General features: G+C 57.6%; 1 protein-coding gene across 1 annotated transcript in view; it reads left to right on the top strand.

Moving 5' to 3' along the window:
• The first annotated feature begins 12,713 nt into the window (after positions 1-12,713).
• COL7A1 (collagen type VII alpha 1 chain) overlaps positions 12,714-13,996 on the top strand; it is a 33,400-nt gene continuing 32,117 nt past the window's right edge. The window contains exons 1-2 of the mRNA XM_069769923.1: positions 12,714-13,155; positions 13,260-13,516. Of these exons, the coding sequence (XP_069626024.1) occupies positions 12,714-13,155; positions 13,260-13,516 (699 nt within the window). The remainder of the gene's footprint in view (positions 13,156-13,259; positions 13,517-13,996) is intronic.

Here is a 13,996-nt window from a genome sequence, read left to right as displayed (position 1 = left end):
TATGGAGTTAGTTCTGCTGGGAGTCAACCATGTCTTGCTGGGTTGTGTATGTAGACACTGTTAATCTTGCCAAACTGGTGAGATACTGGACCAATCAGTCTTGATTTGTCAGGGCTTATGCTAGAATCTTGTCTGTCTGCAGCCCTGCCTCCTCTGTCCTGAGCTGGCAGTGTACTAGTTCAGAGGTCTTGTCTTTAGGCTGATTGAAGGAAGTTTTTCCACTGGTACAAGGCTGCCAGGGCAGCTCTAGCTATTTCCACTGTGCCCTTCTGTGCAGGCAGCAGCATGGTCAAACTTGGGCAGTAGCAGTGCTGTTTGGGCAGACCTAAAAGCAAAGGGCCCTTGTCTGAGGGATCCTCTGTGCTCTCCTGCTCGTCAAGGAGATCAGAATGTATCTATGGAAAGTTGGTCCTCTTCCTGTCCCTGGGGTGTGGTGGTAGTGTTTCTGGCCTGGCTGTTTGTGACCCTCTTGTTGGAGTGACCATTTCTGTGGTAGTGGCAGTTTGTGCAACCCCGCTCTCCCTAATCAGTTGTAGACAAAACTGGTTGGCTCAGTTCCCACCAAGTATTGAAGCCGGTGAAGATGATCAGCCTGGCCTTGCCTGATGCTGCCTCAGTACAATTGAGGTGTTGTCTCTAGCAGAGTTGGGATGATGTGGGGAGATGGAGCTGTTGCTAGACAAACATCTTTCCAGAGCCTGTATGGGGATATGTTACTTCTCCTCTTAAGCTTCCCGGTTATCTGTAAACCAGCTCAATAATGACCAGGGATTGTTGTCAAGTATGTTGGTGTTGGTCTACACATTCCTCTTGCAGATGTGCCTCCATCTATCCAGTCAGTCTCAGCTATGCAATAATTGAGAAGCTGCTGACTGAAGTATAGGATGACCTGGCCTATACCTGGAAGATAATCTCTAGGTCTGAACAGTTGAAAGAGCTACCCAGCCCTTTTCACTTTTTCTGGTGTTGATCTGGTTGTTGCTCCCTTGTCTTGCCTCTGGGAAGCTGGAACATGGAACAGAAAGGATGAAACTGAGCAAGGGGGATGGAGAAAAGCTTCCCACCAGGTGGCACTAGCCTGTCACAGCTACCCTTGAAGCTGCAAGGTACTCCTGTTTAATTTCTGTCTTTGGGATAAGTCTCCCTGGGATTCTCGTTTAATTTCCAGGTGCTGCCCTGACAAGTGGGATTTAAAAATAGTGTAAAAGTTTCTAGGAGTTAGTCATTACACTTGAGACTAATCCAGTGTACTAAATCATTTGTGCTGAATCTGGATTCTTGATGAGAGAGTCAGTGTGTCTGAACTCATTGCGTATACTAGGCAAGTTTGAAACTGTTAAATGTTCTTGATGCAATTTGGGTTTAACTATCGTCGCAAGCTCTGGCTCGTTACAAGTGCACTGAGGGCTGAAAAACTAAACAAGCTCAGTTATGCCTCAAGCCTTGTGGAACCAGTAAACGATTCTGTATTGGTTTTGTGACTGCAATCAGACTGTAATACTCTTTTGTCTTCCATTGCTATATATTTCCCCCCCAGGTGAGGTTCCAGGGCATTTTGCAGTTGGTGAGAAATACAAGGAAAGGGAAATGTACATCCTTGCGTTAGCATTTCCTACAAGTTTTCTTCTCTGGAGGTATCTGTTTTGGAATGGTAGTTTTTCCTTGAGTAATTCCCCAGGCCCTCCTGCACTACTTTGTACTAGGAACAGATTCAAACCCCTCTGCAACTACTGTGTTCTAAATTGCTCTGTTTCCCTGCAAAAGCAGCAGGCTGGCTGTGCTAAGCAGCATGGTCCCAGCACTTCAGCGAGGACTAACACCCGTTCCCTCCTTGCTGCAGCTCTGCAAGGGTGGTTGGCTTATGCAGCGTTAGAAGGTATTTTGTAGATGCTTTTATCCATGTAGAAATCTGAGTATCTGGGCTGATCTGGACTAGAAACCGTGCCCTGGTGACTGGCATTGGATGCAGAGTGCTGTTGGGTGCCTGCTAGCAGCTAAGAGTTGAGACTGAGCCATGCCCAAGATGTTGGCATCTTCTGGCTGCGGTTCCGATGGCACTCTGCCTTGTAGTGCCTGTCATATTTGGGTGCTGTGGCAGTCTGTGCTTCCAGAAACACAGGCATCTCACCAGCTCTAAGGATTGAGAGGGTTGTGCTATCATTTTTCCTTGGTAAACAACAGGCAGCCAGACTGGGGATCTAAAAGGTGGGGAGAGGAAACCCATTCAGGAGTTGAGAGCATTATTGTTTGGCAAAGATACTCATACTCTGAGCCTTAGAGAGGGGCTTGGGAAGCGTAACTTGGAATTGGTAGAGAGTCGGCAAGCATTTGGCAGCTGAATCCCCCGGTGCTGGGAATTATGAATCTCTAATCTCATTGGCAGGTCTTCTGCTGTTTGAGCTGTAGGTGTGTGTTTCTGTTCCTCCACCGGAGCAGCCTTAGTCCAAGGGAATCCAAACTGGGAAATGTCTAGCATAACGGAAGCATCCTACCTCAGTGCTTTTCCTGAACCTTGAAAAAGTGAGATCCTTTGCTGGACCTCTACCCTCCCCTGCCTGCGGTTCCCGCTGCCCAGTGAAGGACAGTGGCAGTGCCAGAGGAGGGAGTTGGAACCATCCCTAGAACAGGGCAATTTCACTGAAACTGGAGATGGCCTGGGTGACCTAATAAATCTGTTTCCTGGCTCCCTGGACAATGCAGGATTGTTCAGCGGGGCTCTTTGACCAGTCTAGTTTTCAATGGCTTAAGTGTTTTATTTTGCTACTTCACTTGGAAGGTTACTTGGGATCCCATTAGACTGCGCTGATAAATTTAGTCTGGTGTATAAATTGACCTTTGCTCCCTCCCCTTCTGCATGGTGCTGTCTTATCTCCCAGTAAAGTTCCCTCTTTGAAGCTCGTGCCCTCCACCTACATGTAGGATTACTTTCCCTCCCTGACACCTTGGCAGTCTGTCTTTTGGCTGGAAGAGAGGAGGATTTGGAAAGGAGGATACTGTGCATCATTGTGTGCACCCTATGTGAGGCTCTGCAACGCCACCTGCACAGTGCTTCAGTGACTCTTTCCTATCACAGAGAGATATTCCAAGTACGTGAAATCTAGCAGTGAAAACGGGGAGCGCTTGCTAGAGACCTGTGCTGAGCGCTCCAGGTTTCCCTGGTCTCTAGGAGGAAAGGCTGTTGGTACGCCCAGCGTGGGGCTGGGGCAGATGTACAGGGTGGATCTGCTTGTGGAGCAGGCAGCCCCTTTGATATGTGAGCTGCTTGTTTGGGATTCGGGCGCTTGCCAAGAGAGGGGCCACAGCAGCCAATTGTCAGTAGTTGCCTCACCTGAACTAATTACCCACCCTGGAAAGTACAGTTGATACTAATCATAGGTGCTGAGCCAAGCCTGTCCTCAGGGAAGCAGGGAGCTGCAGAGAGGCTTTCACAGAAATAAATGAGAGGCTTGGAGCTGTGCCGCTCTTCGGTGCCAGAGAGCTTTTGGGAGGAGAGTCTACAGCCCTCCGAGCCTGCTTCTCTACCCGCTCTCGTGCTGAGGCTGGTGAAAAATGGCAGTGGGAGCAATAGGCGAGCGGGGTTTAGAAGACAGGGCAGAAGTGCAGCTCTGCTGGTGTCTCATGTTGCTGCAGCCTCGTACTGCTTGGTCCCTCTGATGCAGGGATTGACCGAGGCATCAGCATGGCCGTGAGCAGGGATCTTTTCCCCTGGCCAGCCCCTATATAGTGTGGTTTGCTCAGAGGAGGGCTGAGTTCTCCCTGTGATGAAGTGTCACCCAGCAGCATTTCAGGATTGCTAGGATGAGGGTAGTACCCTGATACTTGGCAGACTTACAGGTTTGCCCTGCCTAGGCCTCCTGCACTTCACCTTGCCCTTCGGTGCACTGCCAGGACTTTGTACACCAGGAGAGAGGAAGGTGAGCAGTGGTATCCATATGCATATCCAGAAATCCCATTTCTTATTTGGAAAAGGAAGTGGCTCATCTAAAGCTTTAGTGTATTCATTGCGTGGAAAAGCAATGGACAAAGGGCCCATCCAGGCCTGACTGCCAGCTACAGCCATCCTGGGCTGTGATGAGACACAAGGCTGAGCTGGGCATGGCAGCAGGACTTGTTGTCTTTGTCTCAGCTCTTTCTTCAGTGGCATGCCTGGAAGGGGGTGAGTCTGAGCCCCGAACATCCTCATTAAAAGCTGCTTTATCCCACATGCCACCCAAAGAGAATCAGTGGTTCTCACTTTCCGTGCAAGTCTCTTCTTTCCAGGTCTTTCCCCTTACACATTTTCTTTTTTCAGGGCTCTGAGGTTTTTAGTGGGGCTGTCAGGCTGAGGTTCAGCTTTGCTGTGCATTGAGCCCATTGCTGGGGATGTCCAGAAAAGCTACTAGAAGCGTGGTGCCTGGAGGATGATCTGCCCAGGTTCCTCATCTGCCCAGGAGTGGAAAATGGAGCTGCTGGCCCAGCACTAGGCTGCTGGGGGTGGCAGCCTGGGGAGGTCCCAGCCCTGGTCTGTGAGAGCAGGAAGGATTTTTTTTTTTTTTTTTTTTTTTTTTTTTGTACAAAGAGGTGTCAATGGGAGTAGTACCTGTGCTGGATCACCCACTAGGTGCTCTGGAGATACTGCTCCTGCTTGGTGTCCCACCATCCATCACTGAGCCTCCACCATTCTCTGGGATTGTTTAAGGCTCCATATGCTGCGTTGGTGTGAAAACTGCATAGCACAGACAGCATGAGGATGGCGAAGGAAGCTGGATCGAATGCCACATGATCTGATTTGAGCGAGGCTAATCATGTAATTAAGATACTGAAACAGGAGCTTGAATATCTGAGTGCTCTTCCTAGTTTCACCAAGAGCCTGCAGTGTGACGGCAAGCATTTAGCTTTTCTGGGTGCTGTGTTGCCCTGCTGTGAATTTGAGTACTGACACTCGGTGCAATACGCAGAATAAAGCTGCTCCATGTGTACTGCCCTTGGCATACGATGACTGAGATGTGCAAAGCATTTTGTAAAACAGCCCAGTACTATGCACTATTTTCTACTTCGTGTGTAACTTTTATTCAGAGTAGGCACTTGGTTAAAGTTGAAAAAGGAACATGCTGCTTATCTCTTATTTGTTATATTTAGGGAAGAGGGAGCTGACTCTTTGGAGGGGGATTTTTCTTGCTTATTTGAATGCTTCATCTAGGGAATTAAAATTGTGTTGCTTTGAGATTTAGCTTTAGAAAACTGCATTCTGAGCTTCTCTGGGTGCAGTTTAGCATTGCACAGATTCATATATACCGAAATCATGACCTCTCCATTGAGACCACGTTGCTCTTGAGTAGCGCTCATAGCAATCAAGAAAAAGACTTGGTGCTATTGATGAAACTTGAGGGTGTGATTTCCAGGTAGGGATCTGTGAAGTGGTAATCGCTCATGGACATGGCGAGTGGGGCTGGGGCCTCTTGCAGGAGGCTTGATGAGCAGTGGCTCTAGGAACCGGAGCAGTAGGCAGAGCCCAGCAGCAGGCAGTGTGTCTGTGGCAAGTTCCTGCCTCTGCTCACCTGGCTCGGAGGATGCCCTGGCATGCCGAGGGGCTTCCAGGAAGAGGTGGCGGCTGAGTGTGCTTGAGCCTCGGGCGTCTGGGCTCTACGTGGTGGTTCTGCATTTATTTCCACCCCTTCCCCCAGCCTGGCTGTTGCAAGGCTGGAGGTCCCCACTGCCCCCGGCTGCTCTCTGCTGTGGCTCTCCGGCTTCCCCTGCTTTGTTTACAGCTGTTCCAGATGTGCAGCACTTGGCAGGAGCCCCTGTGACATGGGAACACAAGTATCTCCTGTTTCTGCCTCGCACGCGCAGCGGTGACTCACAGGTGACCTTGCCCTGGGTTTGCTGAGGAGGACAGAGAGGGATGAGGTCCTCGTCCCACGCTGGTGACTCCAGAAAGGGGGGGGGGGGGGGGGGGGGCAGAGACAGGATCCTGCGCTCCTCCCTCCTTGATGGCAACAAGAAGGGGTGCAGAGGTGCTGAAGACGTGTTTTCTGCAAGGAGCAGGAGCTCTGAGAGCCCCTAGTCATTCCTCTGGGGATGCACTATGTGGGTGCAGACTGTACCCCCATCCTGTGTGGGACCCTCACCTGGGCTGCTTAGCCTTCACCCTGGAGCTCTGCAGCCTCCTGCCCTGCATCCGCTGCTGCAGCTGCAGAGGTCCTTGCGTGAGACGTACATGTCCGTCCGCCCTGTGCCATCCCGGTGACGCAGCCCTCCTGCTCGATGGAGATATGAAGTCATCCTGGGGGGGTCTGGGGAGGGAGGAGTTCCCATGGTGACAGACAGCGATTCACCCGACGGGGCAGGGCGGGTGTTTCGTCCTTTTTATTCTTTTCTTCTGGAGTTGGGCACCCAGCCAAAGAGCTGAAGGAGCAATGGCACAGCCTCGCTCGGGAGAGCCGTGAGGACAAGTCTGGTCTCGTGAACTGCACAAATCCCTCCAGAGCACAGTCCCCCCTGCAACCCTGGCTGCCGCCCCACAGGTAGGGGTGCTCCCGGCCCCTCCTGCAGCCTTGGAGCACCCCCGGCTTCCTCACCACCCCAGCAGAGACTGATGACCAAATATTTATCGTCCTTCCCATGGACCACGGCTGCTGCATAAAACATTCAGGGCAGTGTCCTGCAGTTGCTGGGGATCCAGCGTTGTCAGCTGGCATACTCCTGGTAGGGGAAGGCACGATGGCATCCTGCAGGCAAAGGAGCTTGTGCTATCCACCTGCCTCTACCAGCACCCAAGACTTGCAGAAGCCCCTTCCCTGGAGGCTGCAGCATGGCCCTGGCTCTCCAGCAGTATGTACCCCCTTCCATGCCCCTGCTTGTCCCAGGCGGGGGCCCCTGCCGCGCCTCGGTGCAAGCTGTGCCGTGCCCTCCCCGGCGGAGCACGTGCCAGCGGCTGCCTGCTGGGCTGCAGTGCCGCCCCACACATCTCCCACCAGCCCTTGAGCTGCGGGCGATGCTCCCCACAGCTCCGTCGGGGGCCCCTTGCGCAAGGAGCGGCCAAGCCCCGTGAAGAGCGGAACGGGGGCTCTTTCATGAGCCCTGCCAGAAATTTATATGGAGCCGCAGGTAGTTTTTAGGGGGTGTTGGTGCAGATTGTGAAACACTTGAATAGAGGCAGAGAGGAAGCATTGAGCAACCACCCTGTCCTCCCAGCCGCCAGAACCACATCCCAGATGCAAAAGTGGGTGAGAGCAGCATCAGCTGAAAGGGGAGCGAGAAAGGGGCAGCCTTTCCCTGTGTTGTGGTTTAACCTCAGCCAGCAACACCACACAGCTGCTCACTCACTCCCCCCCACCCAGTGGGATGGGGTAGAGGATCGGAAAGAAAAAAGGTAAAACTCGTGGGTTGAGATAAGAACAGTTTAATAGAACAGAAAGGAAGAAGCTAACAATGATAATAATAACAAGAAGAAAATGACAATAATAAAAAGATTGGCATATACAAGTGATGCACAATGCAATTGCTCGCCACCTGCTGACCCATGCCCAGTTAGTTCCTGAGCAGCGATTCTCCCCAGGCTAACTCCGCCCAGTTCATATACTAGGTGTGATGTCACATGGTATGGAATATCCCTTTGGTCAATTTGGGTCAGCTGTCCTGGCTGTGTCCCCTCCCAACTTCTTGTGCCCCTCCAGCCTTCTTGCTGGCTGGGCATGAGAAGCTGAAAAATGCTCGACTTAGTATATAAACACTACTTAGCAACAACTGAAAACATCAGTGTTATCAACATTCTTCTCATACTGAACTCAAAACATAGCACTATACTAGCTACTAGGAAGGCAATTAACTCTATCCCAGCCAAACCCAGGACACCCTGGCACCGGGGCTGCGGGAGAGCTGGGTTTGGAGAGCTGAGGTTAGCAAACTCCTCCTGATGCAGCTCCAGAGCGGGTCCCTCTCGATGGTCACTTGTGAGCGCAGACCGGTATGCTGTTCTGCCAGGGCTGGCTGTGCCTCTGCCTGCAGCTCAGCAGCAGGAGGGCTTGCGCACAAGCCGTTAGTGACTCGTTATTTCCATCTCTTGGGAAGGCAACGACTGTCTACAGCGAGCCCTGGTACATCAGCAGGGTCCTAGGACAGTGGTCCAGTGTGTCCTCACTCCAGTCCTTCGGGACTGGGCTAGGGGCCCCCAAGGGCCAGCTCCTTGGACTCACAGCTATTCCGCTTGGCAACATTCCTCCCCTGGGAATACAGCTGCCCTGAGCCACTGCAGCCGAGGAGGCATCTGCTGTCGCCATTGGAGGGAGGAACAAATACTCCCAGCCCCATCAAGCTGCGTGAATCCCCGCCGAGGAGCAGCTTCTTGCAGCACAGCTGGCAGCATCCTGGGAACAGCTCCAGCTTCCCAGGCCTGCATGCTGCCCGCCTGCCATTCCTCCTCCCCACCCGGCGAGTGGTTGCTGTGCGCCCCCGCTGCTGCGCTGCTCCCGCCGGCACCTCCTGCCATGCTGCTGCCTGCTCTTGCAGGGTCTCCCCTCGCGTGTCTCCAGGGTCTGTGGGGACTCCCATGGCTGGGTTAGCCCATAGCTGGCCTTGTGGCCCTGGGTGCCATGCTGGGAGCCGGGCAGCTGCCAATTCCCAGCCCTGGGAAGGGGACAAGCTCGGCATCGGGCAGCAGAGCAGTTCCCGTGCACGGGGAAGGTGGTGGTGCCTTGCCCATCTCCCCCTCCACCGGCTGCTCCCAGCTCTGGGGCTGGGGGAGGAGGGATGGGGCAGCCGTGGCTTTGCGGTGCTCATCCCCCTCTGACAGGGTGTGGAGGTGCTGTGGGGTTTGGGAGCTGGTGGGCAGCTTGCCCCTGCATGTGGCAAGGGCTGTCGTGCTGCTGGCAAGTGCCCCGGCTCTGCAGGGCTGGGCTCTGTGTCCTGGGCCCCTGCAGATGCCCCTGCTCAGCTGCTCCCTGGGTCGGTCTGATGTGAAGCAGGGACCGGTGGTACCATCCTGCCTGCAGTGCTGGTGAGTATTCCTGTGAAGTGCCCAGGAGCAGTGCCAGGCTCCTGCGTGCCCCTCCAGTCCCCTGAAGCCGCGGTACCCCTCCTGGCCTGCCTCTGGGAGCCGCATTTAGTTCAAAGCGGCAGGCACCATGTGAGGCCAGGAGCAGCCCCTGCCCCGGTGACAGCCCCCCCAGCACCCAGTGGGGGCTGAGCTGCCCCATTTTCCTGCACAATTTCCTGGAGAGATGCTGGTGAGGGCTCCAGGCAGCCAGAGACATGGCACCATGGTGTTTGCAGGTAAGACGATCTCCTCGCCTCCCCCGGTGCTGCAGGGAAGCACCATTGACCTGGCCTTGCCCCAAACTGCTCTCCCAGGGGACAGCTGCAGGAATGCCACCTTTCACCTCTGCATCCCGCCGCCTGGCCCAAGGTGCTGCGCTGCCGACGATGCTGGTCCCCGGGGACCCCCGAGGCTGCACGGAGCTGGGCAGGCAGGCTGGGCGGCACCGGTGGGTGCAGGCGCCCGGTGCAGGCGGGCACGGGCTGCCTCAGCCGCCCGGCGTGTCGAGTCACGCTCCGCGCACCACGGGCCCAGCCTGCACATGCCCTGAGCGCGCACGCTGTGGGCTGGCGGCTCTCCTTCGGCTTCCCTTCATCTTCTCCTTCCTGCAGGCATCTGAGGGGAAACTGCTCCCTCTGCTCTGCCGGCTCCTGCTCTCACACTGCCATGGGTCCCTGGGTCCCACTTCCTGCACCCTGGAGCCAGGCTGTGCCCTGGGTGCTGCGGCTGCTTTCTGCATACCCTGCAGCTGGGGCTGGACAGGGAGTGCCTTAATCCGCCATGCCCCTGAGGCAGGCAATTTGTCTGCCCCTGTGAAGAGGCAGGAGTTTCCCTTCCGTAGCGGTGTGTGCTGGGCTGGCTGCAGCATCTCTAGGGCATGTGCACCCCAACGGGGCTGTAAGCACGGGGAAAAGCAGCACTGGCCCCACACGGAGGTGCTGGGGGAGCTTTGCTGTAGCCGGTCCCTGCATTTCCACCCTCTCCCGCATCCCCACCCTCAAGCCTGAGCCAAGCTTATTTTATGGAGTCTAGTGGGGGCTGTGAGGCCAGGAGCCGAAGGGGAGCAGCTCAATCCGTTGAGAAGCTGGATTCCTGCGGGATGAGCCAGGCTGCGTGGGTGGTCACATGCAGTGTGGGGCACATCACCTCCAGGGGCACATCAGCCCCTGCCTGCACCCTGCTGTCCCCTGCCTCCCCCTGGGTCCCTGACTCCCACCCCAGCCACTGTGCAGCCTCTCTGGGCATCCCTAGCATCACCCAAAGCCAAGCCACAGGATGCAGCTGATGAAGGTAGCTTGTTAACTAGGGACTCTCGAGCCCCACGCAGTGCCGCTGGCTCCTTGTCCCGCTGCCATTGTCTCTACCGTAACACTCCCTTTCTGGCATGCTGGCCGTGTGCCGTTGCAAAGCGCTGCCGGCCCTCGGCAGAGCCCTGATAGTGCCTGGCTTTCCCATCCCTCACCATCCCTGAGAGCCAGCCCAGCCTCCGCGGTCAGGCTGACCAGGGCTGCCTTCTCCTGCCTGACTCAGCCAAGGAAGGCGGGGGGTGGTCACATCCCCACAGTGTCACTGTTCCCTCCCTGAGCCCTGTCTGCGTGGACGGCAGGGCCTGGCTGCAGTCCAGGCAGCTTTGTGAGATGCTGGTGTGTGGCCGCGCCAGCAGCAGCCTCCAGACACAACAGTTTACGGGCAGGAAAAACTTCCCATCCCTCTGCAGGAGCTACAGGGGGAGATGGGGCATGTGCCTGCCCCTCGGGGAGCCCTGGCATGGGGGCACAGCAGGCTCAGCCCGACCCCAAGCCCGGCTGCAGCGGGACCACTTGCCTCCATCGTCCTTCACCCACCAGACCCTCCCTGCTGCCCCTGCACCCACTGTGGTCCCTGCAGCTGGGAGCATCTCCCTCGCTTTGGTCATCCCCAGAGCCACTGGGCAGAGAGGGCAGCTCGCCGTTCATGGCTTTATCCTGATGTGATACTTTGCTTCCTTTTCCTACAAGGATGTGTCTTTGGGCAGCAGCAGAATGGGGGGTGCTGCAAGATGTCCCCTCTGGCACAGAGGAGCTGGCGGTCTGCTGTCTGTACCCCTTGTGAAGCGCAGTCTGGAGGGCTGGCACGGCTGTCTGCCACCCCAAACCCCTCGGGGCAGGTCAGCAGGAGGTAAGGGGTGACCAGTTCCCCACCCTGGCCCATTTTTTGGCCCCGGAGCTTGCTGAGGAGACCCACAGGGTAGCATGAGGGTCCCTGAAGCCACACTGTGAACATGATGCTGGCCCTCCAGTGCTCTTCCCAAGCTGGCTGGTGACAGGGGTGGGGGTCCACGGGCCCCTTTCCCAGGATGCCGGGGACAGGCAGCTGGGTGCCACGGCAGGGAGCTGGTGGTGGCTGGTGCTGGGAGACATTCCTGGAGCATGTCCCAACTGGCCCCCGCAGCAGGCGAGGTTCCCGCTCCGGCACCGGCCAACTCCTCCTCCCCTCACCCACCTCGGCGCCAGCACCCTGCTGCTCCCCTCTGCCTGAAAGCCCCCAAATTTAAGAGGGTGTGGAGAGGGAGCAGCTCCCTTCCAGCAGCCTCGGAGCTGCCCCATGCATCCCTGCCAGCTGGGGATGCCCACACTGTGCTGGAGCAGGGAGCGCTGCCGGAGTGCCGTAGGGTCAGGAAACTAAAATCCTGTAAGGGTTGTGCTGAATCCCAGCCTGTGCCAGATCAGCCCCGAAGGCAGAGGCTGCAGGATGTGGAGAGGGTGGGCAGAGGATGGGGCACAGGACCCACGGCACCGCAGCCGCAGCTGGCTCTGCAGCCCCGCACATGTCTCACCGTGCCGTGTCTCACCGTGCCACGTCTCGCCATGCCACGTGACTCATCTTTCCTGCCGCCTAATGCAGAGCTGAAACCTCACCTGGGGCTGAAGAAAACAAATTTTCCTCATTTCCCACTAAGGCAGTGGCGAGACTGCCTGCCTGGCAAGCGCAGGGCGGGGAGAGGCTCAGCCCCAGTACTTCCCGCGTGCCCACTCGCAAACTGGGGGGCTCCTGTCCCTGGGAGTGGTGTGAACCCCTGTGGGGCTCGGAGCTGGTGCTCCCCCTGTGCCTGCAGCCCAGGGCAGTGCCCTGCAGGGACCAGGGCCAGTGGGATCTGGGGAGATGTTTTGGGGCTTCTCGTGATCTGAGACTTATGGGGCAGCAGAGGCTGTGCCACAGGGAGTGCGTGGCCAGCTGGCGAGTGGCATTTGGGGACCAGGGTGGCATGCGCAGGACAGGCAGGGGTGAGGGGCCGGGGTTACGGTCAGCCCTGCAAGCTTTGATCAGTGTCAGTGGAGAGGACTCAACGTACTTGGGGTCAAGCCAGCCGGGAGATGGGGAACCCCAAGCCTGGGCTGCGGGAGTAAGGACTAGTGGCCTGGCTGCCAGCCCGCCAGGCTTGGGAAAGGGCTGACAGCTTTTTGGGATGTTCCCGGAGGGACTGGCGTGCAGTGGCGTGGGGCGGCTGCGTGAGTCACTCGCACCTGGTGCTCTCCCTCCGCTGAGGCAGCACCGTCCCGCGCCCGGGGCCGCGGATTCCTTCCCTGGCCCTGGTATGTGTGTGTGGGGGGAGCTGGGAAACACTGTGGAGGGGAGGCACTCTGGTTTTGGGGACCCAGCACCCCGGCATGCCTCCCTCCAGTGCCAATGCAAGGGGGATGCTGCTGGCAAGACGGTCGAGATGCTCCTGGGCTACCCATGGGGGAGCAGGGTTTGGGGACCACCCCACACTGGTCCCTGCCACGTTCCCGGGGGCCAAGGTGGCAGGCAGAGCCCCCGGCATGGCTGCAAAGCATCGCTGCCCTGGTGCCTCTGCCTGCAGTGCCCGCTGGACGATGCTCACTCCGTTAGCCGGGGCGACCCCCAGCTGCCCGTGCCCGGCTGCCGGCACCGTGCCGTGGGCTGCTCCACCAGCTCCGGGCCCGGGGCCAGCCACAGAGCCCTTGGCAGACCCCTCTGCTCCCTGTTTAACGAAGCCCCTTGTCTAATTGGGACAGGCCGCCCTGCCTTCATTAAGCGAGCTCTGGCGGGAGGAGGGTTTGGGGACGGTCCTGACCTGGGGATGCTGGACCTACGGCCGGACCCACAGAGCTGGGGCAGGCAGGGGGAAACCCGTGGCCACGGTGAACTTTGGAGCCGGCCGGCCAGGTTTGGGGGCCGGGGCTGGGGCCTAACGAGAGGAAGGCTAACGAAGAGGAGGGGATGCACTGCTTGCTGCGCCTTTAAGAAGAGCGGGGGCATCGCCGCTCCTCCCCTGCTTGGGAACAGTGTGTGCCTGGGAAAGTTGCCTGCAGCCAGCCCTGGAGCATCTTTGCTCAGTGGCAGGTGGCCCTGCCCCGGGCCCCCAGCTGTGAGGTGGCCCTGGGCCCCAGGGACCCCCACTGTCGCTCCCCTCGCTGCCCACAGGAAGATGCCCCCGGACCTGCCCGCTGCCCCACCAGGAGCCGGAGGGGAGCCCCTGGGCCGGCAGCCGGGAGGGCACAGGTACACGGGGTGCTGGGGACAGAGGGATACGGGGTGACCAAGGGGACAGAGAGGAGGTGGCATGGGGCACATGCTGGGGCCATGAGCCAGGGCCAGCCCCAGGTGAGCACAGGCACCAGCGGGGAGCATGGGGTGCACCGTGATGCACCCCAAGGAGCAGTGTGGTCGCATGGTGTGCTCTGGGGGTGAGGGGCACCCTGAGGGCCAGGGGTGCACCCTGGGCTAAGGAGCAGATCCAGGGGACAGTCCTGCCAGTTGCTGGGTGGGCAGGGAGTGAGGCCGGGGCACCATGGGGTCCCTGCCTACCTTGCTGGGCATCTTCTCCCTTTCACCTCTTCCCACCAGCTGCACTCACACCACCAGTCGCTTTCCAGAGTGTTTCTCCAGCTCTGGGGTAGGTCTCGGCCACCAGTCTGATCTGGTGGCCACTGGGAGATGGTGTCCAGAGCAGAGTGGGAGGATGCCCCACAGCTGGCTCCA

Source organism: Haliaeetus albicilla, chromosome 24 (assembly GCF_947461875.1).
Source record: "Haliaeetus albicilla chromosome 24, bHalAlb1.1, whole genome shotgun sequence".
NCBI lineage: Eukaryota > Metazoa > Chordata > Aves > Accipitriformes > Accipitridae > Haliaeetus > Haliaeetus albicilla.
Note: the sequence above shows the minus strand (reverse complement) of the source record. Positions and strands in the feature narration are given on the sequence as shown.